The 27,537-nt window shown below is 42.0% G+C and overlaps 1 protein-coding gene across 3 annotated transcripts; it reads right to left on the bottom strand.

Moving 5' to 3' along the window:
- Positions 1–393: 393 nt before the first annotated feature.
- dgcr6 (DiGeorge syndrome critical region gene 6) lies at positions 394–27,537 on the bottom strand. 3 transcript variants are annotated; one of them, XM_034169708.1, is made up of 6 exons: positions 27,360–27,431; positions 27,133–27,255; positions 17,598–17,758; positions 875–975; positions 653–793; positions 394–540 (listed from the first exon to the last, which is right to left on the bottom strand). In XM_034169708.1, the coding sequence occupies exons 2-6, from the start codon at positions 27,231–27,233 to the stop codon at positions 463–465; spliced, it is 582 nt and encodes a 193-aa protein (XP_034025599.1). In that variant the 5' UTR covers positions 27,234–27,255; positions 27,360–27,431; the 3' UTR covers positions 394–462. The 3 variants fall into 3 exon arrangements, with proteins under 3 accessions (XP_034025599.1, XP_034025597.1, XP_034025598.1); XM_034169706.1 differs by lacking the exon at positions 27,360–27,431 and adding an exon at positions 27,519–27,537 and having other exon boundaries at positions 404–540; positions 27,133–27,236; XM_034169707.1 differs by having other exon boundaries at positions 404–540; positions 27,133–27,236; positions 27,404–27,422.

Raw genomic sequence — 27,537 nt, 5'->3', positions numbered from 1 at the left:
AGGCTAGTTTCTCCATGTAATGTGGAGTTGCATCAGGAAGGGCATCCGGTGTAAAACTTGTGCCAAATCAACATGCAGACCCACCTTGGATCTACTGTGGGGACCCCGAGTGCAAACAAAAGAGCAGCCGACGGGACCTATAATAAATAAAGGCGAGTCATAGGAGATGTTTTATTTCTTTAAAATAAATGGAGTTCTGTGACGTGTTGACACCAAGCATCAGTAACATTCCCCAAATATCCCAATAACATCACGGCAGGTGGAGCCGGTGTTTTTACCAAACAAACGTGTAACATTCCAAACAGCAGGTGCTCCTCGCTGAGCTCTTTGAGTCACACGGGTTCCAGTGGTGACGACCTTCTGAACACGTCACCACACATTCAGCCATGCTGGGCTACAGAATCTCACGCTGTAAGCGGAACTGCCTGCTGCCGCTGGTTTTCCTTCCCATTGCACCGTTCCTCACTGGATTCCAGACTGGGACTCCTTCTGTTGAAGCTTGAGAATCAGTTCCAGTAGATTCATTTGCATCATCAACTCCTAAAATGACACACAAGGACAACAAAGTAACAGACAACTATCACCAACTGCTGGGCAGAGCGGGGCTCCATTGTTTGTAGTGTTGTGGTGGAAAGTGGAGCGGAGTTTGGACCTGTGGATTGGTGGTGATGTAGAAACCAGGAACCCCAGCCTTCTCCAGAGTGTTCTGCTGGTCTATAACTTTCTGATCCATTTCTGCCACAATCTTTTTGTCCATCATTCTTTGCTCCTCTCGCACGCGGACTTCGAGAGCCTGATAAAGCAACCACAGAGTGTTAGTCACCTGGCGGTATCATGGGCTGACAGCGGAAATGCAGAAGATGGACTGGCTGACCTCTAATTCAGCTTGTTGATTGGACTTGAGGAGGGAAAGGTTGTGAGACTTGCAGGACTGCAGAGAGTCTTTGTGCCTCCGTGCCAGATCCTGTTTGAGCGCTACAAGAGAGGGAAAAAAAAAACAAAAACGCCTTACTCTCAGCACCAAACAACAGAACTACATGATACCACAGTGTCAACAACGACAGTTTTGAGGGGGGCGGCAGAGAGGCGTCAAGCATGTAAGACGTGTCTGCAGGAGCTCCGCAGGAATGTGACTGCTTAAACCTTTTTAGCATGATTTATTGAGATTTTTTTTTAACGTTTACAGCTTACTGTAGTACCTACATGACGTTTATGCTCAACCCGTTTTGGTAACTTTATTAAACCATGGCAAACCGGGGAAAATCCGACATCTCGAAGGTAGGCCGCAGCAAGCCGCGCCTGTCGCCTGAGCCCGAGGCTGCTCCAGCACTCGATGCTAACGAGCGGCTGCTAAAGCGCATGGAGGAGATGTTGGAGGGTGTGCGCTCAGATCTTGAGTAAATTTGACAAAATTGTGTCCGGGGCAGTGAAAAGGGAGATTACGACTGCTCTTGCTCCACTGGAAGCTAAAGTTACCACACACGAATGAACTATTGCGGACCTTGAGCGCTCGGCTAATGACCACGATGACAAGCTAACTACCCTGGGAGCTACTGTTGCTTCGTTAACAGATTTGGTGGAGTTCTTATCAAAGAAATGCGAGGACTTAGAAGGACGGTCGAGGCTAAATAATGTCCGGGTGGTTGGTGTGCCTGAAGGATCTGAGGGAAACCGCCTGACGGATTTTGTGGCTACTTTGCTCCAGGATTTACTCGGTTTGGCCTACAAACCCGTGCTGGACAGGGCCCACCGGACCCTCCATGCTAAACCTGTGGACGGGGAACCCCCCCGCCCCTTTGTTGCCAGAGTGAACATGTTTCAGCAACATAACGAAATCCTGCATAAGGCTGGTGAATCATCTCTGTTTTATAATGGGAAGAGGATTTCTGTTTTTCCGGATTTCACTGCTGCAGTGGCCAAAAAACGGACTGCCTTTGCCAAAGTTAAAAAGGAGCTTCACTCGTGCCCAGGTGTTAAATTTGGCCTTTTCTATCCGGCTATATTGCGGATTACTCTTCCAAGTGGACAAGTCCAGAGGTTTGAAGATCCATCACTCGCCATGGATTTTGTTGAAAAAAAAATCTCAAAAATGTGGTGATCCCTGACTTTGTTTGAATGTCTGCTCTATGGCAGACATGTCCAGGACAAATTTTTGCATTTATGCATGGGGATTGCTATGACTTTACTGACACTTTTATTTACTTTTTTCTGAAGGGTAACACTTGTTTTAGTATTTTGTTATGGTTTGTTACGGTTTTTTTTTTTTCCCCCCCCAAGGATTATTAGTGTAACTTTATTGCACTAATGCTGCATATTTGGTTGCTGAGGTTGGTTTCCTTGCACTTAATGTATGGTGTTTGCACTTTGGTTTGCTTATTTTTACCATTTTGCTTTTTGTGATTATTATTACTAGCGTTATGTATTTTTCTTGGTGTTTGTTACTTTTATAAATTATTAAGTAGTTGTTTTTCTATCTTTGTTGAAATACAATATTGTGCACCTAGATTTATTATAATTGTTACATTTGGATACATATGGAGGGTTTTCTTTTTTCTCTAGGATCTCTCCAAGGACCTTTGTAGGTCAGGCTATAGACATTTTGTGGGGGGAGTGGGCTCCGCACATCCCATTTGGGGGGATGCTTCTGCGAGATGTTCGGTTTGTTGGTTTGCTATGTTTTGTTTTTCTTTTTTTTTGTGGCGAGATGTTCGGTTTGTTTGTTTGTTATGTTTTTGTGTTGTGTAGCTCCAACTCTTCCTTGACTTTTTTCTGTTTACCCCTTTGTTTGTGCTCAGATTGTTTCTGCTACCTATATGTCTAATACTTTGCTATGCCTCTATTATTAGGACAGGACCTCCAGTTTGCCAGTTTTAACTGCAAGGGGCTGAATAATCCTGTCAAACGCAGTAAGGTATTACATCATCTTATCCAGTTGGGAGCAAGAGTCATCTTTCTACAGGAGACTCCTGTAGAGTCCAGGAGTGCAGCTATTCTTTTACACAAATCAGTCCCTTTTGTTTGTGATCAGATTATTTGTGATCGCCATGGTAGATATGTTACTGCCATGGGTTCAATTAAGGATTTACGTGTTACATTAGCTAATGTCTATGCTCCCAACTGTGATGATGAGGCTTTCTATAGACGCTTTTTCTCTGTTCTTCCGGATATGTCAACACATCATTTAATATTAGGCAGAGATTTTAATTGCTGGCTCGACTCGGCACTCGACCGTTCTTCATCCAGGCCGGCCATACTCTCTCGATCGGCCAAAACAATTCATTCTTTTATGCAGGAGTTTGCAGTATCTGATGCGTGGCATTTTCTTAATCCTTTGAAAAGGGAGTACTCCTTCTTCTCACCTGTGCATCATACATTCACTCGCACTGACCTCTTTCTTATCGATAACAGGCTGTTACCATCCTTGTCCTTGTGTAGATATGATGCCATTGTTCTTTCCGACCATGCCCCGCTTTTGATGAATGCTAAGTTAGGTACATTATCATCCGAACGTCCATTACGGTGAATGAACACACGTCTTCTCTCAAACACTAGCTTTACTGACTATATTTCAAAACAGATAGATTTTTTGCTGACTACAAATACAGCACCAGGGATCGCTGCTTCCCTTCTTTGGGAATCATTGAAGGCTTTTATTAGAGGAGAGATAATTTCTTATATTCATTTTGAGAATAAATTAAGGAATGAGAAGTTGTTTAACCTAAGATGACAAATCGCGCAGCTTGATAATATGTATGCAGCCTGTGCTGCCCCAAATGTGTATAAAGAGCGTCTTTTACTACAATCCGAATTTGATATACTTATGACCACTGCACTACAGAACTTATGTTGCAGTCTGGGGCAAAATTTTTTGAACACGGTGATAAGGCTAGTAAACTCAACACCAAATCCGTCATGTGTCTGCTTCACGTCAGATTACCCAGATTCAAACAGACAGGTGTGACGACAGATCCCTGTCAGATTAACCTTGCCTTTGAGAAATTCTATAGGTTATTGTACTCGTCTGAATCTACACCCACGGATGCTGACCTGGATCATTTTTTCGCCAAATTGGATGTGCCTACTGTTGATCAAGAAACGGCTGTTAACCTGGGTGGACCTATCACTTTGCTAGAACTTAATGTGGCTGTGCGGTCTCTTCAGGGAGGAAAATGCCCAGGCCCTGATGGGTACCCCTCTGAATTTTATAAAGCGTTTTGGGATAAACTTGCACCGTTATTATTAGAAATGTATAATGAGGCTTTTGTTCTTGAAGTCTGGCCCCAGACTCTTAATCAGGCCACCATCTCCCTTCTTCTGAAAAAAGGTAAAGACCCTCTTCGTTGTTCATCCTATCGTCCTATAAGCCTTTTAAATGTCGACTTTAAACTGTTATCGAAAGTTTTAGCTCTGCGTCTTGAGTGTGTTCTGCCCACAGTAGTTCATTCAGACCAGACCGGGTTTGTTCAAAATAGACATTCTTTTTTTAATATTAGGAGGCTTTTTAATGTTATTTATAATGACTCATCTCATAATACTCTGGAAGCCTTAATCTCTCTCGATGCCGAAAAGGCTTTTGATCGAGTTGAGTGGTCTTACCTCTTTTATATGGTCAAAAAGTTTGGTTTTGGTGAAGCTTTTTTGTCTTGGATTAAGTTGCTTTATTCTAATCCACAGGTCTCAGTTAGGACTAATAACACTCGGTCGGGGTACTTTCTCCTTCATCGCTCTACAAGACAGGGATGCCCACTGAGTCCCCTTTTATTCGCCTTGGCTATTGAGCCGCTCGCCATCATGCTCCGTTCAAGTCCAACTATTGTGGGCATACGACGACATAGTTTGGAGGCTAAGGTCTTTTCGCCGATGACTTACTTCTATACGTTTCAGATCTTCATAATTCTATTCCTGATGCTTTGCAGCTGCTTTCGGACTTTGGCCGGTTGTCGGGGTATAAGCTGAACCTGGGTAAAAGTGAATTGTTTCCCATCAACTCAGCTGCTAGGGCTTTTCCCCTGCATGGCTTTCCTTTTAAAGTAGCCAATGACAGTTTCACATATCTTGGAGTTCAAGTTACGCATAGACATGAAGACTTATTTAATACTAACTTTTCTCCTTTATTGCTGAAAGTTAAAGATGATTTTGAGCGCTGGTCCTTACTTAAGTTGTCTCTGGTAGCTCGAATTAATGGTGTTAAAATGAATGTTCTCCCCCGCTTTTTGTATCTTTTTCAATGTGTCCTGATTTTTTTAACCAGTTCCTTTTTTAGTCGGGTAGATTCTCTTGTTTCAGATTTTCTCTGGGAGGGGAAGGTTCCTAGATTGTCTAGGCAATATCTACAGAGACCTAAGCCGCTCGGGGGGATGGCCCTGCCGAACTTCAGGTATTACTATTGGGCTTCCAATATTAGGGTCTTAACAGCCTGGCTTCGGTGTGGTCCTTGCTCTCCTGATTGGCTTGTTATGGAGATGAATTTGGCAAAACCTGTGTCTCTTGCGGCTTTACTGTATTCGCCAATTAAATCTTCGACTGTTGCTTATACAAAGAATAGAGTAGTTAAAACCTCTCTTAAGATTTGGACTCAATTTCAGCGTTATTTTGGTCTACAGCTCTTATCTCCATATGCTCCCATTGCGAATATTCTTGTCTTTTCTCCCTCTCTCACAGACAAAACCTTTGTGATTTGGTCAAACCTGGGCATTCATACTTTTAGGGATTTATTTATTGATGGTGTTTTTGTTACCTTTCAACAACTCTCAGCCAAATTTACTCTTCCATCACATCACTTTTTTAGATTTTTACAGGTTCGCAGCTTTGTTCGTAGTAATTTTCCCACTTTTCCTAGGCTGCCTGAGGACTCTGACTTTGACTCCTTGCTTTTGCCCATTCCTAGGCTGAAAGGATCTATTTCAATTTTTTATAGTCGCATAGTTTCGATCCGCTTGAAGTCTTTGAGTTCAATCAAGGCCCTCTGGGAGGAGGATATACGAGAGGCTATTTCTGATGAGCTCTGGTCACGTATTTTAATACGAGTGCTTAAGTCTTCTATATGTGCTAGGCATTGTCTTATTCAATGCAAGCTTGTGCACCGTGTTTACTATACCAAGGCTTGTCTGTCTAAATTCTATAACACTGTCTCCCCAGTCTGTGATAGGTGCCAACAGTCTCCTGCGAACCTCATACATATGTTTTGGCTGTGCCCTCAGCTCAGGAGTTTTTGGACAGAGGTATTTGTTGTTATATCAGATGTGGTTGGCAGAAAAATTGAGCAGAATCCTCAGAGTGCTGTGTTTGGGGGGTTTTCAGGGCCGTCTCCTTTGTCCTCCTCCCAAGAAAATTCGTTATCCTTTATGACCATTATTGCAAGGAGGATAATCCTTTTTAAATGGAAATCACCACAACCTCCTTCTTTTATACACTGGTTGAGGGACATTGTTTATTTTCTTAAACTTGAGAAAATTAGGATGTCACTACGGGGTTCCTCTGACAAATTTGCAGAAATTTGGCAGCCATTGCTACGATTGGTTGGTCAAGTTGATTTTCATTTTATCCCAGGCTAGTCCTTGGTACAAACTGTACTTTCTTCTGGGCATTGCAGTTTGTATTTTAATTTTACTTTATTTCCTTTTTTATTATTATTATTATTATTTTCTCTTATTGCCTGGGAGCGATTGGAGGTTGTTTGTTTGTGTGTTTATTACCTAAGGGAATTGTATGGTTTGTTTTATATGTATCACATTGTGAGTGGTTGTATGGCTGTGCAATTCCTGTTAAAAACCAAATAAAGTTTGTAAAAAAAAAACAAAAACAATGACAGTTTTGTAGTTTACTTTCAAACAAACGCAGACTTTGTGTTCTCGGGTGATGTGGCTCAATTATGAACCCTCTGAGGTCCAGGAGCTCACTGGCGTGTCCACGTCCATATCAGAATGCTCAGAACGATCTCAGATTTCTAAATGTTAAACATTTGTCTACAACACTGACTCAGGATACAATTTGGCTCTAAACCTGAAAATATGAAACATGTTTCTTGAACGTCTTAAAATATTTGTGAGTGCAGCAACACTCACAAACTAGAAGCATTCAGCGAGTGCAAACCTCCGCCAAGGCCATGGGGTCACTGACGCCATAACATCTGCACGCCGTGGAATCATTGAACCTAAAAAACATCTAACAATGATGTTTGCTCAGTAGTAAAAAAAGTTTCATCTGCTGTGACTGGATAGCATGTATCCTTAGCGCTTGGCATCACAGTTTATTGCAACTTGCACCTTTCCCAGAAGCTACTGTCATCTGAGCACTGATATTGATATTGCATGTGCTTATAGACAAAAACAAATAAGAGACAAAATTCAATTTATTATTCAACTAAACTGCAAATATATGATTTTTTTAACATTTATGAAACACTTCTCTAAACAAGGCCATAGGGTCACTGACCCTAAAGAGATTCCCTCCTTGGCACAGTGATCTATTTCTTTTTGTCTCTTTCTCTAAAATTGTATATAATAATCATTAGATTATTAATATATAAACAAAAATAAATTTAAGAAATATTACAATTTGAAAACAAATGCACCCGAACGTGATGACAGCTGCAACTGCTTAATGTTAACTTTTAACATTGAAAATGCCATAGACATGCTAACGCATTAGCATCAGGATCCGGAACGTGATCCGGATCACCACTAAAATTTAATCACTTGTTCCTCTTGTCATTTCCAACCACTCCACAAAATTTCAACAAAAATAAATTTAAGAAATATTACAATTTGAAAACAAATGCACCCAAACATGATGACAGCTGCAACTGCTTAATGCTAACTTTTAACATTGCAAATGCCATAGACATGCTAATGTGTTAGCATCGGGATCCGGATCGTGATCTGGATCACCAAAACTTAATCACTTGTTCCTCTTGTCATTTCCACCACTCCACAAAATTTCATCAAAATCCGTTCAAAACTTTTTGAGTTATCCTGCTGACAAACAGACAAACAAACAAACGCGACCGAAAACATAACCTCCTTGGCGGAGGTAACAAATGCACCCGAACGTGATGACAGCTGCAACTGCTTAATGCTAACTTTTAACATTGAAAATGCCATAGACATGCTAACACGTTAGCATCTGGATCTGGATCGTGATCCGGATCACCACTAAAATTTAATCACTTGTTCCTCTTGTCATTTCCAACCACTCCACAAAATTTCAACAAAAATAAATTTAAGAAATATTACAATTTGAAAACAAATGTTATTGTATAAAAACGATTTTTCGGTAATTGAGGCTTTTCAGATTTCAAATCCCACAAAATCTCGGAGGTCGCTGTGCTGCGAGATCTCAGTAACATTGAGAACTGCAGAGAGACGCTCTGGCCATGCTTCACTTTAACCGCTGCACACGGACAACACAATTAACATCGCAACATAAAACTATTTTTATATTGTGCCTAAAACTCTTGTCAATATATTCTCTGGTTTTATAGATGTTGTTATTGCATTTATTTTATGTAAACATGCAAGAATAACAGACTGTCTCTCCGTTATTTTCAATGGGAGCTGCTGTGAGCTTCACTCGCTTCCTGATCATGTCGTTCTGGGGGAAAGTGAAGTTTGCTCTTTAACGTCTTGATTATTGTTCTTTACACTGTTTGTCCTCTTTGTTTATAGAGGACAAACATTATACCAGTAGAGGCAAGCAAAGCCTCTACTGGTGGTTGGCTCTCACTGCAGTATTGTATCACTTCCTGTTCTGGAGCACAGCGGTGCTTTGCTGTATCTGTTAGCTGTTTAATCTGCGTAGTTAGATTGATGTAGATAACGATTTGTTTCACAGTGTAATCTTCACGTGCCTTAACTAAAGCGCTCCCTCTTGCTCACCTCTAAATTATTTACACATTATTCACTTTGTGTGTTTTTAGGAATCCGCTAGCTTAGCGCAGCTACTAGCTCTTAGCCGGTTTAGCATGGCGGCTTCTCCTGTCTCTCCCGCACTTTTCTGCTCTGGGTGTGAAATGTTTAGTTATTCCTCGCCGTCCTTTAGCAGTAACGGTACTTATAATAAGTGTAGCTTATTCGTAGCTTTGGAGGCCAGGGTGGGCGAACTGGAGACTCTGCACCTTAGAAAATCTTACAGCTAGCCAGGCCCCTGTAGTTGGTGCGGACCAAGGTAGCTTAGCCGCCGTTAGCTGTCCCCCAGCAGATCCCGAGCAGCCGGGAAAGCAGGCCGGCTGGGTGACTGTGAGGAGGAAGCGTAGTCCTAAACAGAAGCCCCCTGTACACCACCAACCCGTTCACATCTCTAACCATTTTTCCCCACTCGGCGACACACCCGCCGAGGAACAAACTCGGATTATGGGCGACTCTATTTTGAGAAATGTGAAGTTAGCGACACCAGCAACCATAGTCAATTGTCTTCCGGGGGCCAGAGCAGGCGACATTGAAGGAAATTTGAAACTGCTGGCTAAGGCTAAGCGTAAATTTGGTAAGATTGTAATTCACGTCGGCAGTAATGACACCCAGTTACGACAATCGGAGGTTACTAAAATTAATATTGAATCGGTGTGTAACTTTGCAAAAACAATGTCGGACTCTGTAGTTTTCTCTGGGCCCCTCCCCAATCGGACCAGGAGTGACATGTTTAGCCGCATGTTCTCCTTGAATTGCTGGCTGTCTGAGTGGTGTCCAAAAAATGAGGTGGGCTTCATAGATAATTGGCAAAGCTTCTGGGGAAAACCTGGTCTTGTTAGGAGAGACGGCATCCATCCCACTTTGGATGGAGCAGCTCTCATTTCTAGAAATCTGGCCAATTTTATTAAACCCTCCAAACCGTGACTATCCAGGGTTGGGACCAGGAAGCAGAGTTGTAGTCTTACACACCTCTCTGCAGCTTCTCTCCCCCTGCCATCCCCCCAATACCCTATCCCCGTAGAGACGGTGCCTGCCCCCAGACCACCAACAACCAGTAAAAATCTATTTAAGCATAAAAATTCAAAAAGAAAAAATAACATAGCACCTTCAACTGCACCACAGACTAAAACAGTTAAATGTGGTTTATTAAACATTAGGTCTCTCTCTTCTAAGTCCCTGTTAGTAAATGATATAATAATTGATCAACATTTTGATTTATTCTGCCTTACAGAAACCTGGTTACAGCAGGATGAATATGTTAGTTTAAATGAGTCAACACCTCCAAGTCACACTAACTGTCAGAATGCTCGTAGCACGGGCCGAGGGGGAGGATTAGCAGCAATCTTCCACTCCAGCTTATTAATTAATCAAAAACCCAGACAGAGCTTTAATTCATTTGAAAGCTTGACTCTTAGTCATGTCCATCCAAATTGGAAGTCCCAAAAACCAGTTTTATTTGTTATCTATCGTTCACCTGGTCGTTACTGTGAGTTTCTCTGTGAATTTTCAGACCTTTTGTCTGACTTAGTGCTTAGCTCAGATAAGATAATTATAGTGGGCGATTTTAACATCCACATAGATGCTGAGAATGACAGCCTCAACACTGCATTTAATCTATTATTAGACTCAATTGGCTTCGCTCAAAATGTAAATGAGTCTACCCACCACTTTAACCATACTTTAGATCTTGTTCTGACTTATGGTATGGAAATTGAAGACTTAACAGTATTCCCTGAAAACCCCCTTCTGTCTGATCATTTCTTAATAACATTTACATTTACTCTGATGGATTACCCAGCAGTGGGGAATAAGTTTCATTACAGTAGAAGTCTTTCGGAAAGCGCTGTAACTAGGTTTAAGGATATGATTCCTTCTTTGTTATGTTCTCCAATGCCATATACCAACACGGTGCAGAGTAGCTACCTAAACTCTGTGAGTGAGATAGAGTATCTCGTCAGTAGTTTTACATCCTCATTGAGCACAACTTTGGATGCTGTAGCTCCTCTGAAAAAAAGAGCCTTAAATCAGAAGTGCCTGACTCCGTGGTATAACTCACAAACTCGCAGCTTAAAGCAGATAACCAGTAAGTTGGAGAGGAAATGGCATCTCACTAATTTAGAAGATCTTCACTTAGCCTGGAAAAAGAGTCTGTTGCTCTATAAAAAAGCCCTCCGTAAAGCTAGGACATCTTACTACTCATCACTAATTGAAGAAAATAAGAACAACCTCAGGTTTCTTTTCAGCACTGTAGCCTTTAACTTCCTTTAACTTTAACTAGTAATGACTTCATGACTTTCTTTGCTAATAAAATTTTAACTATTAGAGACAAAATTACTCATAACCATCCCAAAGACATATCGTTATCTTTGGCTGCTTTCAGTAATGCTGGTATTTGGTTAGACTCTTTCTCTCCGATTGTTCTGTCGGTTATTTTCATTAGTTACTTCCTCCAAACCATCAACATGTCTATTAGACCCCATTCCTACCAGGCTGCTCAAGGAAGCCCTACCATTAATTAATACTTCGATCTTAAATATGATCAATATGTCTGTATTAGTTGGCTATGTACCACAGGCTTTTAAGGTGGCAGTAATTAAACCATTACTTAAAAGCCATCACTTGACCTATCTATCTTGGCTAATTATAGGCCAATCTCCAACCTGCCTTTTCTCTCAAAAATTCTTGAAAGGGTAGTTGTAAACAGCTAACTGATCATCTGCAGAGGAATGGTCTATTTGAAGAGTTTCAGTCAGGTTTTAGAATTCATCACAGTACAGAAACAGCATTAGTGAAGGTTACAAATGATCTTCTTATGGCCTCAGACAGTGGACTCATCTCTGTGCTCGTCCTGTCAGACCTCAGTGCTGCTTTTGACACTGTTGACCATAAAATTTTATTACAGAGATTAGAGCATGCCATAGGTATTAAAGGCACTGCGCTGCGGTGGTTTGAATCATATTTATCTAATAGATTACAATTTGTTCATGTAAATGGGAGTCTTCTTCACAGACTAAGGTTAATTATGGAGTTCCACAAGGTTCTGTGCTAGGACCAATTTTATTCACTTTATACATGCTTCCCTTAGGCAGTATTATTAGAAAGCATTGCTTAAATTTTCATTGTTACGCAGATGATACCCAGCTTTATCTATCCATGAAGCCAGAGGACACACACCAATTAGTTAAACTGCAGGAATGTCTTACAGACATAAAAACATGGATGACCTCTAATTTCCTGCTTTTAAATTCAGTTAAAACTGAAGTTATTGTACTTGGCCCCACAAATCTTAGAAACATGGTGTCTAACCAGATCCTTACTCTGGATGGCATTACCCTGACCTCTAGTAATACTGTGAGAAATCTTGGAGTCATTTTTGATCAGGATATGTCCTTCAATGTGCATATTAAGCAAATATGTAGGACTGCTTTTTTGCATTTGCGCAATATCTCTAAAATTAGAAAGGTCTTGTCTCAGAGTGATGCTGAAAAACTAATTCATGCATTTATTTCCTCTAGGCTGGACTATTGTAATTCATTATTATCAGGTTGTCCTAAAAGTTCCCTGAAAAGCCTTCAGTTAATTCAAAATGCTGCAGCTAGAGTACTGACGGGGACTAGAAGGAGAGAGCATATTCAAGGATTCAAGGATTCAAAAGAATTTTATTGTCATATGCACAGAAGAACATGTTCCCTGCACAATGAAATGTGTCTACTGCATTTAACAAATCGTAATTGCCAGTAGGAGCAGAAGTCGCCATTAGGCGCCCGGGGACCAGCTCCAGATGTACATCCCTGCCTTGGTCAACAGCAGGGCTGAGCAAACCAAGACCGACCAATAACAAACGACACACAACACACATAGGCCGGCCCGGTACATAAACACATATTAAAAAAGCACACACAAGGGAAAAAGGAGAAAAAAAAAAACCCTCATAACCCTCTCTACTTTTAAGATAGGCTTAAAACTTTCCTTTTTGCTAAAGCTTATAGTTAGGGCTGGATCAGGTGACCCTGAACCATCCCTTAGTTATGCTGCTATAGACAGACTGCTGGGGGGTTCCCATGATGCACTGAGTGTTTCTTTCTCTTTTTGCTCTGTATGCACCACTCTGCATTTAATCATTAGTAATTGACCTCTGCTCTCTTCCACAGCATGTCTTTTTCCTGATTCTCTCCCCTCAGCCCCAACCAGTCCCAGCAGAAGACTGCCCCTCCCTGAGCCTGGTTCTGCTGGAGGTTTCTTCCTGTTAAAAGGGAGATTTTCCTTCCCACTGTCGCCAAGTGCTTGCTCACAGGGAGTCGTTTTGACCGTTGGGGATTTTCTGTAATTATTGTATGGCTTTTGCCTTACAATATAAAGCGCCTTGGGGCAACTGTTTGTTGTGATTTGGCCCTATATAAATAAAATTGATTTGATTTGTTCCAGACTAATATATATATAATATGTCGGAAATTTGGTTTGCGCTTATTAAATTCCACGCAGATTAAATGTAGCAGACACAGATTTTTTGTTAGAATTGTTTTAGCAAGTTTTCAGGGTATCATGCAGCAGTCTCTTATTAACGTGATGAAAAGCATAAAAAATTACATTTGTGTAGTATAATATTCATTTACAATTGTCATCGTGTGGATTCTCTATGTTGTTTTGACTGCAGCGACTCTCTGGCATGCAAGGGATTATGGGATACGTGAAAACCCCGAATGGCAGTTTTCTTCTGGACCTAGCTCCATAACATTTGAAGGTACATCAAATCTGATGACACCTTACTGAGTCAGTACAGATTCAGCTACAATTTGGTGTTAGTTGTGCATCTCTAGCTTCATTTGTCACCTCACACTGACACATTTTCTATTTTCCCTATATTTTTGCATACTGTGGATCACCAGATCCGGAATCCGGATCTGATCATCACCAAACTTTGTTGTTTGATAGAACATTTCACTATGTTACACCCTAATTTTTTTCAAGCCTTTCTGTCTTGTTTTGTGGAGTTAGAAACTAGAATGTCAAAATTCCCCCTATCCCGCAATGGTGAAGAATCCTTTAAAAAATTCCTGGATCCGGAGCGTGATCCGGATCACCACTAAAATTTAATCACTTGTTTCTCTTGTCATTTCCAACCACTCCACAAAATTTCATCAAAATCCGTTCAAAATTTTTTGAGTTATCCTCCTGACAAACAGACAGACAAACAAACACAACCGAAAACATAACCTCCTTGGCAGAGGTAAAAAGGGATACTTCTTTCATCTGTGACAAGGAAAAAATACGAGCACAGCGCATAAAGTCAGCCTGTTTTAATCAGATAAATTTATTAAATTATTGTTTTTCTTCTACTGTTTCATGACTGATGATAACCTTCCTGGTTCATGTCATTTGCCCGAAAGTGTTTTCATACTAAAAATGCTCCAGATCATGGTTCAGTTCGTTCTGGACAGAGACCACCTCATGATCAGGCCGAACATGCATATACGTCCTAATACGCTGAGCTCCTCGAAAAATTGTGGGCATGCTGAAAATTTTCAACGCATGCCAGCTTATGTCTCACACGTCTCGCACATGCTGACATAACTACAGGCCAATCTCATTGTTACCACAGTTTTCAAAAATTCTGGAAAAGATATTTGTAAAGAGTTTGAAATATTTCATAACTAAACATCATATACTCAATGAACAGCAGTATGGTTTTAGAAAAAAAATCATACTACTTCACTGGCTTTAACTGATTTTGTTGAACAAGTTACAAATGGAATAGAGAAGAAGAAATACACAGTAGGAGTTTTCTTTGATTTGCAGAAAGCATTTGATACCATAGATCACACTTTACTATTGGACAAATTACAGAAGTACGGGATTAGAGGACTGGCCCTTGATTGGACAGCTAGCTATTTACGAAACAGGTACCAGTGTGTCCATTTTAGGGGGATAAATTCTGAATTTTTGAGGCTCACATGTGGGGTGCCCCAGGAATCAGTCCGTGGGCCGTTACTGTTTCTGTTGTATATTAATGATATACAGTGGCTTGCAAAAGTATTCAGCCCTTTGGTATTTTACGCATTTTAATTTGTTCATGGCATTTCATATACAAAATGTAAATCAGGCTTCTCAATATAAAAATTTCTAAAATTATCTTTCTTAGACTCAAACTGAAAGTAAATCTCTACAACATGATATAAATTAATTACAAATATAAAAGCCAAGACGACGGGTTGCTTAAGTAATCAGCCCCCTTGGTATAATACTTCTAAATAATCAGTTTAATTGCCAGTTTTCTTCAGACAATTCAGGGGATGGATACATGAACATTTCCAAGTCACTAAATATGTCTTGGACTTTATTTACATCAATTATGAAGAAATACAAACAGTATGGCACTCTATGGTAAATCTGTGTGGAGTAGACAGTTCTCAAAAACTGAGTGACTGTGCAAGAAGGAGAAGAGTGAGGAAAGCCACCAAGACACCCAGACAACCCAGAAGAGATTATAGGCTTCTGTGGATGTGACTGGAGAAATTGTGCACAGTGCATGTTTTGCATTTTGTATCCCCACAGGACATTGTGCGTGTGCTCAATGCTGTGCTCGTCAATATGTAAGTGTTCCACCTGCCAAACAAAAGGGTTCTCCCAGCGGTGGAAACACAAACCAAGCCGGTCTTAACTGTTCTGACATGTATAATGCCATGCAGCACCGAAATGGGGCTGTCAGTGTACGCTGGTTTAAGGCCCTGTCACACCTTAACGATTTAGCTAGCGCAGGGGTGGGTAACTTGTTCCAGAAAGGGCCAAGAGGGTGCAGGTTTTCTTTACAGCCACTGACTCCACCAGGTGATTTCACTGTATCACTTTGAGCAGGTGGAATTAGTTAATCTGTGAAATCACCTGGTAGAGTCAATGGCTGTAAAGAAAACCTGCACCCTCTTGGCCCTTTCTGGAACAAGTTGCCCACCCCTGCGCTAGCTAAATCGTTAAGGTGTGAAAGGGCCTTAAACCAGCGTACACTGACAGCCCCATTTCGGTGCTGCATGGCATTATACATGTCAGAACAGTTAAGACCGGCTTGGTTTGTGTTTCCAACCATGCCAACCATATGCCAACCATATTTAAAAACGCTGGCATAAGTCTAATAAGTTAAGGGCAATTTTTTTTAAGTTAAGTGCATGCTTAAGTACATTGCTAATACGCTGAGCTCCTTGAAAAATTTTGGGCATGCTGAAAATTTTCAATGAATGCCAGCATGACTCTTACTTCCTGCACAAGCGGAACATAAGCTGTAGGTAAGTTATGCAATGGCAGGCACATGTTTCTTGTAATTTACTCATAAGTCTATATACAGTAAGGAAAATAAGTATTTGAACACCCTGCAGTTTTGCAAGTTCTCCCACTTAGAAATCGTGGAGGGGTCTGAAATTTTCATCTTAGGTGCATGTCCACTGTGAGAGACATAATCTAAAAAAAAAAAAATCCGGAAATCACAATGTATGATTTTTTAATAAAGAAAGTTAGCAAAACTAAATTTAGCAGAAGCTAACTGGTCCGCTGATGGTTTTCAAAGTTAGCTGAAAAGCTAATCCGCTAACAAAAATGTTAGCTTCGCGAATAAGCGGTTAGCGGAACTATGTCCACCACTGATTTTATTATAAAACACTCAGAGAAAAGAGTTTAGTCTCAAGAATATTTACTGCTTTGTCTGAAGCAGAAACTATTTCACGCCACGCTCCCCAGGAGTGCAACACGGCAAACACACAAAGGAAGTCGCTCACTTTTCTCACAACATTAACACTCAAGGCCAGAGTCGTTCTCTTTTAATCGCAGGATGGACACTAGGGCTGAAACAATTAGTCAAGTAACTCGAATAATTCAATTACAAAAAATGTTTGAGGCAAATTCTGTGCCTCGAAGCAACGTTTACCATTGTAGTACATATGCCAGGCCTGTGTGTGGCGCTGTAATGTCCCAGAAAAAAAAATTGAAGAAGACTAAAGGATGCGGATAAGCCGTGCAAGAGCTAATCAATATGTAGCACCAGAAGCTAAAACTTTCCAACACGACACACAAAGTAAAATAAAGCCTTTTAAGAGAAAGATGGTCCATGCTAGTCATCTGAAATAGACTGACTGCGCATTTAAAGTGAAGCAGTGTATTTGTGTATTTTTAAAAAACACACGGTTTGGTCTGCTGGCTGCTCTCCGCTTTACGTGCACTATAAGTCAATCAGGTTTATTGAAAAACCTCCTTTATTTAGATTTGATTAGAGTTTTCAATCAACAGGCTGCGGAGCAGATTTTTCAATGTGGCATTTGTGGAAAAGCTGCACTCCAGAGCCCAGTTTTTCACAGGCTGTGCTCACGTTCACGTGCAGCCTGACTGACTGAGGATTACACCGACTGCCTGCGCTTACGTTCCGGGAAAGATACAAAACTTGTAAAGATGTGCAAAAATAAATAATTAGCCAGGAAAACTGAAAGGGATACCCTACTAATGTTTAAAAATGCAAAAGTACTTTTTATCTGATTACTTGATTAATCAATTAAATAATTACTAGAATACTCGATTTCAAAAATAATCTATAGCTGCAGTCCTAATGGACAGCATTTTGTGCCAGATATCAGCCCAATCCTGTACGTACGCAGGTGAAGAAGACCTTGACTTTAACCTGTTCCCACTGTATGGTGTGTATGGGGGGGCACCCACCTTGATGCTCACAGTGCAGCTTTTGTCTCTGGTTGTACAGATTCTTTTCCGTCAGGTGCTGAATATCCAGGAGGCCCTGCACGATTTCGTAGACCGTCCCGTCTATGAGTGCCAGGGCCAGGTCGCTGAGCGTGCTGTATGACAGACGCTGCTGGAAGGAGCTGCACACATAAAACAACACACAGTCAACCTCAGAAAACATTTACACACCATCCCACCGATTGCTGGCAGTAGTTCTTCACACTTTTCCAACTGCACACTGGATGTCGGCAGCACATGGGAGCAGACATTATGTGCTGAAGGACAGCTTTAGGAAAGGTAATCAAGGTGTTGAGTGGCAGAACTGCGCCCTCTGCTGTCGAAAAGGAGCCTCTGCAGAGTGGGAGGATGCTGCAGGTGGATACATGTCAGACAGACTTTGGGTTTCATTATTATTGTTGCCGTTTCTGCCAGGAGTTGGGAGCTTGATAGTGTGCGTTCAGAGACCAGTGAGTGTGATGTTTATGGTTGTTTATTGCTTCATGTTATTCCTTATAGTTTATATATGTTGATAGTCTGGCTAACCAGTTAGCCTGTTAATGCTAATAGTTGCTAACAGTAAGAAGCCTCTCACATGTGCTCATATTATTGTTGTATATGATTGGTTGTTGGAAATTAATCTGGATGCTTAATTCTTTTTGTTCATTGGTTGTTTATGACTGTTATACTTAATCATATACATGCTGTTCTGGTAACTGGTTCTTTTAATTCTCTGTTACAGAATCACACACACACACTTTTCACATAGCTTCAGCAAATCAACCATTAATTATCAGCAATAAAGAAGCTAAAAGGAGCATCTGGACTTGTGTATTCTTACCGATGCTCCCCAGTGGCCACAAGTGATCTAATCCAGTGTACCATACAGTCCCTACAATAAACTGCCACATCACATTTGGTCCTTCAAGCCAGATGTAGTGTAGTTACTATGGGATTATTCCATTCCCAAATCAGTGTAGCACTCCCCACCCATCAGATGTTCAGCCTCGTCACAAAACACAACCACCAGCCTGGATGGAAGACTATGAGGTCTCCCGGTCAGGACAGTGATGGCAGCCCTACCACAGTGTGGAAAGATCTTGAGAAAGACACGTCAGGATGACACCTCTCACACTGCCATCATTAGATGATGATGACTTCACTTCAGAACATGGAGAAGCAGCCCCATATCCATACGAGTGTGATCATATGGAATCAGAGGTTCTAGCCCCGAGTAGACTGGTCTCTTCCCAGTGAATGCCCCCTAGAAACCCCGCCCGAAGTTATGGAAACTCTGCACAGATTGATGGAAGATAATCAGAGGTTACACAGACAGATGAGAGACATGCACAGGAGACTTGACACCCATGTCCCTGTACCTGATCTACCACCCAAACAACCACAACTCACCCTGCGCTCTCCATCATCAAACCTACCTGAACAGCATAGTGGTTGTCATCAGCTTACAAGAGAAGAGGACAACTGGCCACCACCACCCCCTGTTGCAGAAGAGGAGATCTACCAACCAGTACCGCCATTACAGGACTCAGAAGCGGAACTGGTAACATTGTTGAGGAATATGAGGCCAATACAGCAGGAGCAACCTTCCCTTTCAGCCACATCTACATTATCCAGCACCACAAGTGCAGACCCCAGAGTACTGTGTACCTTATACCCCACCAAGGGCTGAGTCACTTCTCACCAAGGCATCACCCTCCCCCAACATGAGGTACGGTGGCCCCCAGCCTACAATCCCTTACTTCTCCAAAGGGATCCAAGAGAATTTGCCCGGCTTAAAGTTGCACCCGACAATTTGTTGCCTGAGGCTGCTACAGAGTGCTTTAAATACCAAATTCTGGTAGATCATCTGAAGTATGAGGGGGCGTTGCTCATAGCACACTTACACCAACTCACCACAGCCGTATACTGACACCATGGCAAGCCTCACTGAGCAGTACGGGCAACCACACCACCTGGCTCTCTAGAAGATTGCTGAACTGATGGATGCCACAAACATTGCATGCAGAGACACCCATGGATTCAAGCTGTTTGCTCTGAAGGTGAGAGCACTGCTTGGAATGTTAGACCAGCTTGGAGACAATGGCCAGACAGAGCTCCACTGTGGGTCACATGTGACAAGACTGTTGTGTAAGCTGCCACAGGACATGAGAGCAGAGTTCAAGAGATTCCTGTACCCATGCGGGTCACTATTCCCAGCCTCTTGCATTTTTCCTGATTGGCTCAACTATGAGTTAAAGATCCAAGAGACAGTTTGAGACATTGCCTAAACATACATTCATATACGGAAAACCCATAACAGTTAATAAAATAAAAAAATATATAGTATTTTTAAAAACAATTTTCTCAATAATAAATAAATTGATTGTTCTCTTGGTGAGCCAGTCTTGGAATAAAAACTGTCTGACCCTGTTATTAAAAGAGGCTTTGATTCACAAACTCTAATTGAGGAGGCGGACCATTAAATAGTTTCTTTTGGGGAAAATGAAACCTCCACCTGTGCCCTGGACCCATTTTCCCAGCCCTGATAAAAACCTACACCTCTACAATAAGTTCCATCATCACCAAAATCATTAACCACTCCCTCCAAGCCGGCCATGTCCCTGATGCCCTGAATACTGCAGTCATCAAGCCACTTCTCAAAAAAACCCAGCCTTGACCCTGAGGTATACGCCAACTAGGGCTGCCATGACTAGTCGACAAGTCACGACTACGTCAACTATTGAAACAGTCGACAACTAATTTAGTAGTGGATGAGTCATCTGCTTTGAGCCTTGAACCAATGAAGCAGTGCTTCCATCCGCTGCTTCATTGGATCTTTGCTTCGCTCCTCTTCAGGAGCAGCAATTCTCCTTCTTATCCCCTCTCAAAGCCATTAAAAAGTACACTCAACAAAATATAAATGCAACACTTTGGTTTTGCTCCCATTTTAGGCACTAAAATAGTATTAAAGGCACTGCGGTGCGGTGGGTTTGAATCATATTTGTCTAATAGATTACAATTGTTCTGTAAATGGGAGATCTTCTTCACAGACTAAAGTTAATTATGGAGTTCCCACAGGTTCTGTGCTAGGACCAATTTTATTCACTTTATACATGCTTCCCTTAGGCAGTAGTATTAGACGGTATTGCTTAAATTTTCATTGTTACGCAGATGATACCCAGCTTTATCTATCCATGAAGCCAGAGACACACACCAATTAGCTAAACTGCAGGATTGGTCTTACAGACATAAAGACATGGATGACCTCTAATTTCCTGCTTTAAACTCAGATAAAACTGAGTTATTGTACTTGGCCCCACAAATCTTAGAATTCATGCATTTAGTTCCTCTAGCTGGACTATGGGGAATTCATTATTATCAGATTGTCCTAAAAGTTCCCTAAAAGCCTTCAGTTAATTCAAATGCTGCAGCTAGATACTGACGGGGACTAGAAATGAGAGAGCATATCTCACCCATATTGGCTCTCTTCATTGCTTCCTGTTAAGTTCAGAATAGATTTAAAATTCTTCTTCTTACTTATAAGGTTTGAATAATCAGTGTCCATCTTAGCTTAGGGACCTCGTAGTACCATATCACCCCAATAAGCGCTTCGCTCTCAGACTGCAAGGCTTAACTTGTAGTTCCTAGGGTTTGTAAGAGTAGAATGGGAGGCGAGCCTTCACTTTCAGGCTCCTCTCCTGTGGAACCAGCTCCCAATTCAGATCAGGGGAGACAGACACCCTCTCTACTTTTAAGATTAGGCTAAAACTTTCCTTTTTGCTAAAGCTTATAGTTAGGGCTGGATCAGGTGACCCTGAACCATCCCTTAGTTATGCTGCTATAGACGTAGACTGCTGGGGGTTCCCATGATGCACTGTTTCTTTCTCTTTTGCTCTATATGCACCACTCTGCATTTAATCATTAGTGATCGATCTCTGCTCCCCTCCACAGCATGTCTTTTTCCTGGTTCTCTCCCTCAGCCCCAACCAGTCCCAGCAGAAGACTGCCCCTCCCTGAGCCTGGTTCTGCTGGAGGTTTCTTCCTGTTAAAAGGGAGTTTTTCCTTCCACTGTAGCCAAGTGCTTGCTCACAGGGGGTCGTTTTGACCGTTGGGGTTTTACGTAATTATTGTATGGCCTTGCCTTACAATATAAAGCGCCTTAGGGCAACTGTTTGTTGTGATTTGGCGCTATATAAAAAATTGATTGATTGATTGATTGATTGATTTTGTATGAGATGAACTCAAAGATCTAAAACTTTTTCCACATACACAATATCACCATTTCCCTCAAATATTGTTCACAAACCAGTCTAAATCTGTGATAGTGAGCACTTCTCCTTTGCTGAGATAATCCATCACTTCATAGGTGTGCCATATCAAGATGCTGATTAGACACCATGATTAGTGCACAGGTGTGCCTTAGACTGTCCACAATAAAAGGCCACTCTGAAAGGTGCAGTTTGTTTTATTGGGGGGGGATACCAGTCAGTATCTGGTGTGACCACCATTTGCCTCATGCAGTGCAACACATCTCCTTCGCATAGAGTTGATCAGGTTGTCAGTTGTGGCCTGTGGAATGTTGGTCCACTCCTCTTCAATGGCTGTGCGAAGTTGCTGGATATTGGCAGGAACTGGTACATGCTGTCATATACGCCGGTCCAGAGCATCCCAAACATGCTCAATGGGTGACATGTCTGGTGAGTATGCCGGCCATGCAAGAACTGGGACATTTTCAGCTTCCAAGAATTGTGTACAGATCCTTGCAACATGGGGCTGTGCATTATCCTGCTGCAACATGAGGTGATGTTCTTGGATGTATGGAACAACAATGGGCCTCAGGATCTCATCACGGTATCTCTGTGCATTCAAAATGCCATCAATAAAATGCACCTGTGTTCTTTGTCCATAACAGACGCCTGCCCATACCATAACCCCACCGCCACCATGGGCCACTCGATCCACAACATTGACATCAGAAAACCGCTCACCCACACGACGCCACACACGCTGTCTGCCATCTGCCCTGGACAGTGTGAACCGGGATTCATCTGTGAAGAGAACACCTCTCCAACGTGCCAAACGCCAGCAAATGTGAGCATTTGCCCACTCAAGTCAGTTACGATGACGAACTGGAGTCAGGTCGAGACCCCGATGAGGACGACGAGCATGCAGATGAGCTTCCCTGAGACGGTTTCTGACAGTTTGTGCAGAAATTCTTTGGTTATGCAAACCGATTGTTTCAGCAGCTGTCCGAGTGGCTGGTCTCAGACGATCTTGGAGGTGAACATGCTGGATGTGGAAGTCCTGGGCTGGTGTGGTTACACGTGGTCTGTGGTTGTGAGGCTGGTTGGATGTACTGCCAAATTCTCTGAAACGCCTTTGGAGATGGCTTATGGTAGAGAAATGAACATTCAATACACGAGCAACAGCTCTGGTTGACATTCCTGCTGTCAGCATGCCAATTGCACGCTCCCTCAAATCTTGCAACATCTGTGGCATTGTGCTGTGTGATAAAATTGCACCTTTCAGAGTGGCCTTTTATTGTGGGCAGTCTAAGGCACACCTGTGCACTAATCATGGTGTGTAATCAGCATCTTGATATGGCACACATGTGAGGTGGGATGGATTATCTCAGCAAAGGAGAAGTGCTCACTATCACAGATTTAGACTGGTTTGTGAACAATATTTGAGGGAAATGGTGATATTGTGTATGTGGAAAAAGTTTTAGATCTTTGAGTTCATCTCATACAAAATGGGAGCAAAACCAAAAGTGTTGCGTTTATATTTTTGTTGAGTGTATGTCAATCGTGAGTCACTTTTGTGCAGATTAAAGTGACTAATTGGGCCTCCTGTGTTGTTGTGAAAAAGAAATGAGAATCGTCCTCCGTTCCATTGCGCCAAACGCTGCACCGCCGAGTCAAGTTAGAAAGAGGCCGCTCAGAATTATTAACTTCAAAGCGAGTCGCCATTTAAATCAAATGACACCTTTTTCCAAACATTATAATACATACAATAAACTGCAATTGATCGAAAAAATTTTTCTCCCAAAATGAGACGTCGTGGCTGATGTGCAGCAGCCCAAGACTGCATGACTGCAGACCTGCAGACTCCAGCAGCCAGCTGAGCTCAGCTCAGATGTATGGCGTGACATCCATGCCATTAATGTTTGAAAGGAAATGCTTTTGACAAAAACTACATATTTTTTTCTGTCTATGTCCAGAGATCAAGGATCCACCATGTACAGTTTATGTCAAGAGATCATGGATCCAGTGACCAATTTCCTATTTATTTACTTTAAGACAATAAAATGTTGACATAGAAAACCTGTAAAGCCTAATTGTAGCACACAGAAAATTCACAGGAGGTATCGATAAGGGAATCAATAAGGAATTGGATTGATAAGCGGAATCGATAATGGTATCGACAGATAAAATCCGATAAGCTGCAATTTACATATGATCTGACTAGTCGACTAATCGCAAAAATAATCGCTGACTAGTCAACTATCAAAATAGTTGTTTGTGGCAGCTCTAATGCCAACTACCATCCCATCTCCAACCTCCCCTTCCTATCAAATGTGTTGGAAAAAGTAGTTTATATGATAAGTTCCAGTCTAGTTTCCGCTCTGGCCACAGCACAGAAACTACTCTGGTCAGGGTCACCAGTGAACTGCTGATGACGGCTAATGCTGGCTCACCATTACTTCTCATCCTTATTGACCTCACCGCATCCTTTGACACCGCCTCCACTCCTCCATCAGTCTCTCTGCCTCTACCCTGGCCTGGTTCACATCTTACCTCACAGACAGAACGATGTATGTGCCCCTGAGAGGAGCTAAGTCAGACACACACTCTGTCCCTTGTGGTGTCCCTCAAGGATCAGTCCTTGGCCTCACCCTCTTCACTCTATACATGCTCCTCCTTGGCCGTGCATTCAGCCGGCATGGAATATCAATTCCACTGCGACTCTGATGACATTCAACTCTACATTAAAACCAACCTAACCCCCTCTGCAGCTCTGCCCTTATCCACACTCTCCACCTGCCTGGAGGAGATAAAGGTGTGGATGATGACTAACTTCCTGCAATTAAACAGCACAAAAACAAAGCCATTCTTGTTGGCACCCTACACCAGAGCCAATCATCCACCATCACCAGCATCACCTTCATGACATCCACCTCTCATCTTCATTCACTAACCTTAATGTCAGAATGGACCTTAACCTGACCTTTGAGGGTCACATAAAGCACTTCTTCCACCTCAGGAACATTGCAAAACTCCGGCCTACACTCACCCTCTCACATACCGAAAAGCTTGTCCACTGCATTGTTTCCTCCAGGCTGGACTACTGCAACGCACTTCTCATCGGGATCCCCAGTAAGAACATCCAGCAGCTGCAGTACATCCAGAACATTGCTGCCAGGATCCTGGTGAGGGTGCAAAAGTATGATCACATCACCGCCTTCTTCAAAGCCCTCCACTAGCTTCCTGTCCAGTACAGGATTGAATTTAAAATCTCCCTGCTGTCCCGTCAGTGCCTCTATGGGACTGCCCCCCTTTACCTCAACGAACCAGCGGCCTCATGTACAAAGACTTGCATTGACTTTCTACTAAAAGTTGGCGTACGTCAAAACCCTGAATCAGGTGTAAGCACAACTATGTTCAAATGTATCAAAGTGTGCGTAAGCATGAATCCATGCACGTTCCGTTTGTACATCCCACTGAACGTGGAAAGTAGCCAAGGTTGGGTAGGATTACTTTGAAAGAATACATGTGGATTACATGTATGTATGTACATACATATGGATTACTTGTAATCTGATTGCTTTTGGATTACATTTCAAAGTAATCTTACCCAACCCTGAATGTCGCACACATGCACACGTACCAAACTCCTCCCTGGCCACACCTCTATCTGAATATGCAAATGTATTCATATACTTTGGTTGTGTCGTGCTGACGGCACCACAAATGTGGAGTGTTGTGTGTTTGATGACGTCTGCCATCGTCTCTGTGTTGTTGTGTGTAAAGATTAAAGAACTTTCAGAGACAACGTATAAAAACAATGAAAGCTGTGGTTAGATTGCAGTTCTCTCAGCTCGCTGTAATGTGAAATGGAAATTAAATACGTATGTTTATTTGTAAATGCTGAACTGAGCTGCGTGCACACACTGACGTAAAATGATATTAGGTGCACGGCGGCTGACAGTGTGTGAAATTAACATTACACAGGCTTTTACTGACAAAAACTGAACACAGTCGGGGGTCTGTTAAGAGCCTCTCTAGTTCCACCATCAAGAAAAAGAAAACACATTAATAAAAACAAAAGACATATTTGAATGTGCACATGCCCAAATGTGTCTGCGCTGCTTTTCGTTAGGAACAATTAGACGAATAAATGATTTAACCAACAAGCACACACCCCCAATTGCACACTGTGCAGCCTCCAGCCTGATGCACATTTGTACACCACACATGATTTGAACATTGATGGAATGAAAAATTTTCCTATTAAAAAAACAAACTCATCATGTGATGGCGCCTTTATAGCAACATGTGTGCAGCCAATAGCTCCGATTACATTCGGGAAACTGGCGCTCGCTGCAAAATGCTGTAATGTTGGAATGTGATGTACGTGGATGAGATTCGGATGATTGCGTTCCACGCAGCTAGGGCTGAAACGATTAGTCGAGTAACTCAAATAATTCGATTACAAAAATGTTTGAGGCAAATTCTGTGCCTCAAAGCTCCATTTAACGTTGTAGTGCATATGCCAGGCCTGTGTGTAACGTCCCCAGGAAAAAAAACTGAAGACTAGAGCATGAGCTAATTTGGAGCACCAAAAGCTACAGCTTTCCAACATGACACAAAAGAGTAAAATAAAGCCTTTTAAGAGAAAGAGGGTCCGCGCTTATCTAAAAGAGTTACTGAGCATTAAAGGAAATATGACTAAATGAAGTACTTTTATTTTGAGAAATACGTTCCCTTCTCACCTTTGCAGACAAACAACGGGACGCACTGCTGCTTCATCACACATCTATTCTCTCAGATTAGAATTTCTGGACACCCACACCTCTGTTCTCTCTCAGATTAGAATTTCTGGACACCCACACCTCTGTTCTCTCTCAGATTATAATTTCTGGACACCCACACATCTGTTCTTCTTCAGATTATAATTTCTGGACACCCACACATCTATTATCGCAGATTATAATTTCTGGACACCCACACCTCTGTTCTCTCACAGATTAGAATTTCTGGACACCCACACCTCTGTTCTCTCTCAGATTATAATTTCTGGACACCCACACATCTGTTCTTCTTCAGATTATAATTTCTGGACACCCACACATCTATTCTCGCAGATTATAATTTCTGGACACCCACACCTCTGTTCTCTCTCAGATTATAATTTCTGGACACCCACACGTCTATTCTCTTTCAGATTATGATTTCTGGACATCCACAGCTGTGTTGTCCCTCGGGTTCTGGCACTCGGACCGGTTTTGGACACGTACCTGGGTAAATCTTTGACTAAGGTCTGCAGCTCTGACAGCAGATAATAGTGTCTCTCCTGTTGCTGGGCAGAATCTCCGTGCGCTGCAGAAAAATTCTCCATCTCCTGTTCAAAAGTGACAAATCTGATTTCAAATTTTTCGGCAATTAAATTACATAAAAATACTGCCGAGAATAACACAAGAAAGCTTCAGATATGGACGCTTTATTTACACTGTGGTCCTCGAACTTTCTGCTAACAACAAACCCACATAGAAAACACAAACACGTCACCTCTCTGATCCAGCGGCACCTATTAACGTAGTTACTCAAATACACTTAAGGTTTATCAGTTGGAGAATAAGAAAAGCGCGGTATTTGTCTGTCTGTGGTCCGAAGTGTAACGCACCGTATTGCTCCCCTGTACT

Source organism: Thalassophryne amazonica, chromosome 5 (assembly GCF_902500255.1).
Source record: "Thalassophryne amazonica chromosome 5, fThaAma1.1, whole genome shotgun sequence".
Taxonomy (NCBI): domain Eukaryota; kingdom Metazoa; phylum Chordata; class Actinopteri; order Batrachoidiformes; family Batrachoididae; genus Thalassophryne; species Thalassophryne amazonica.
Note: the sequence above shows the minus strand (reverse complement) of the source record. Positions and strands in the feature narration are given on the sequence as shown.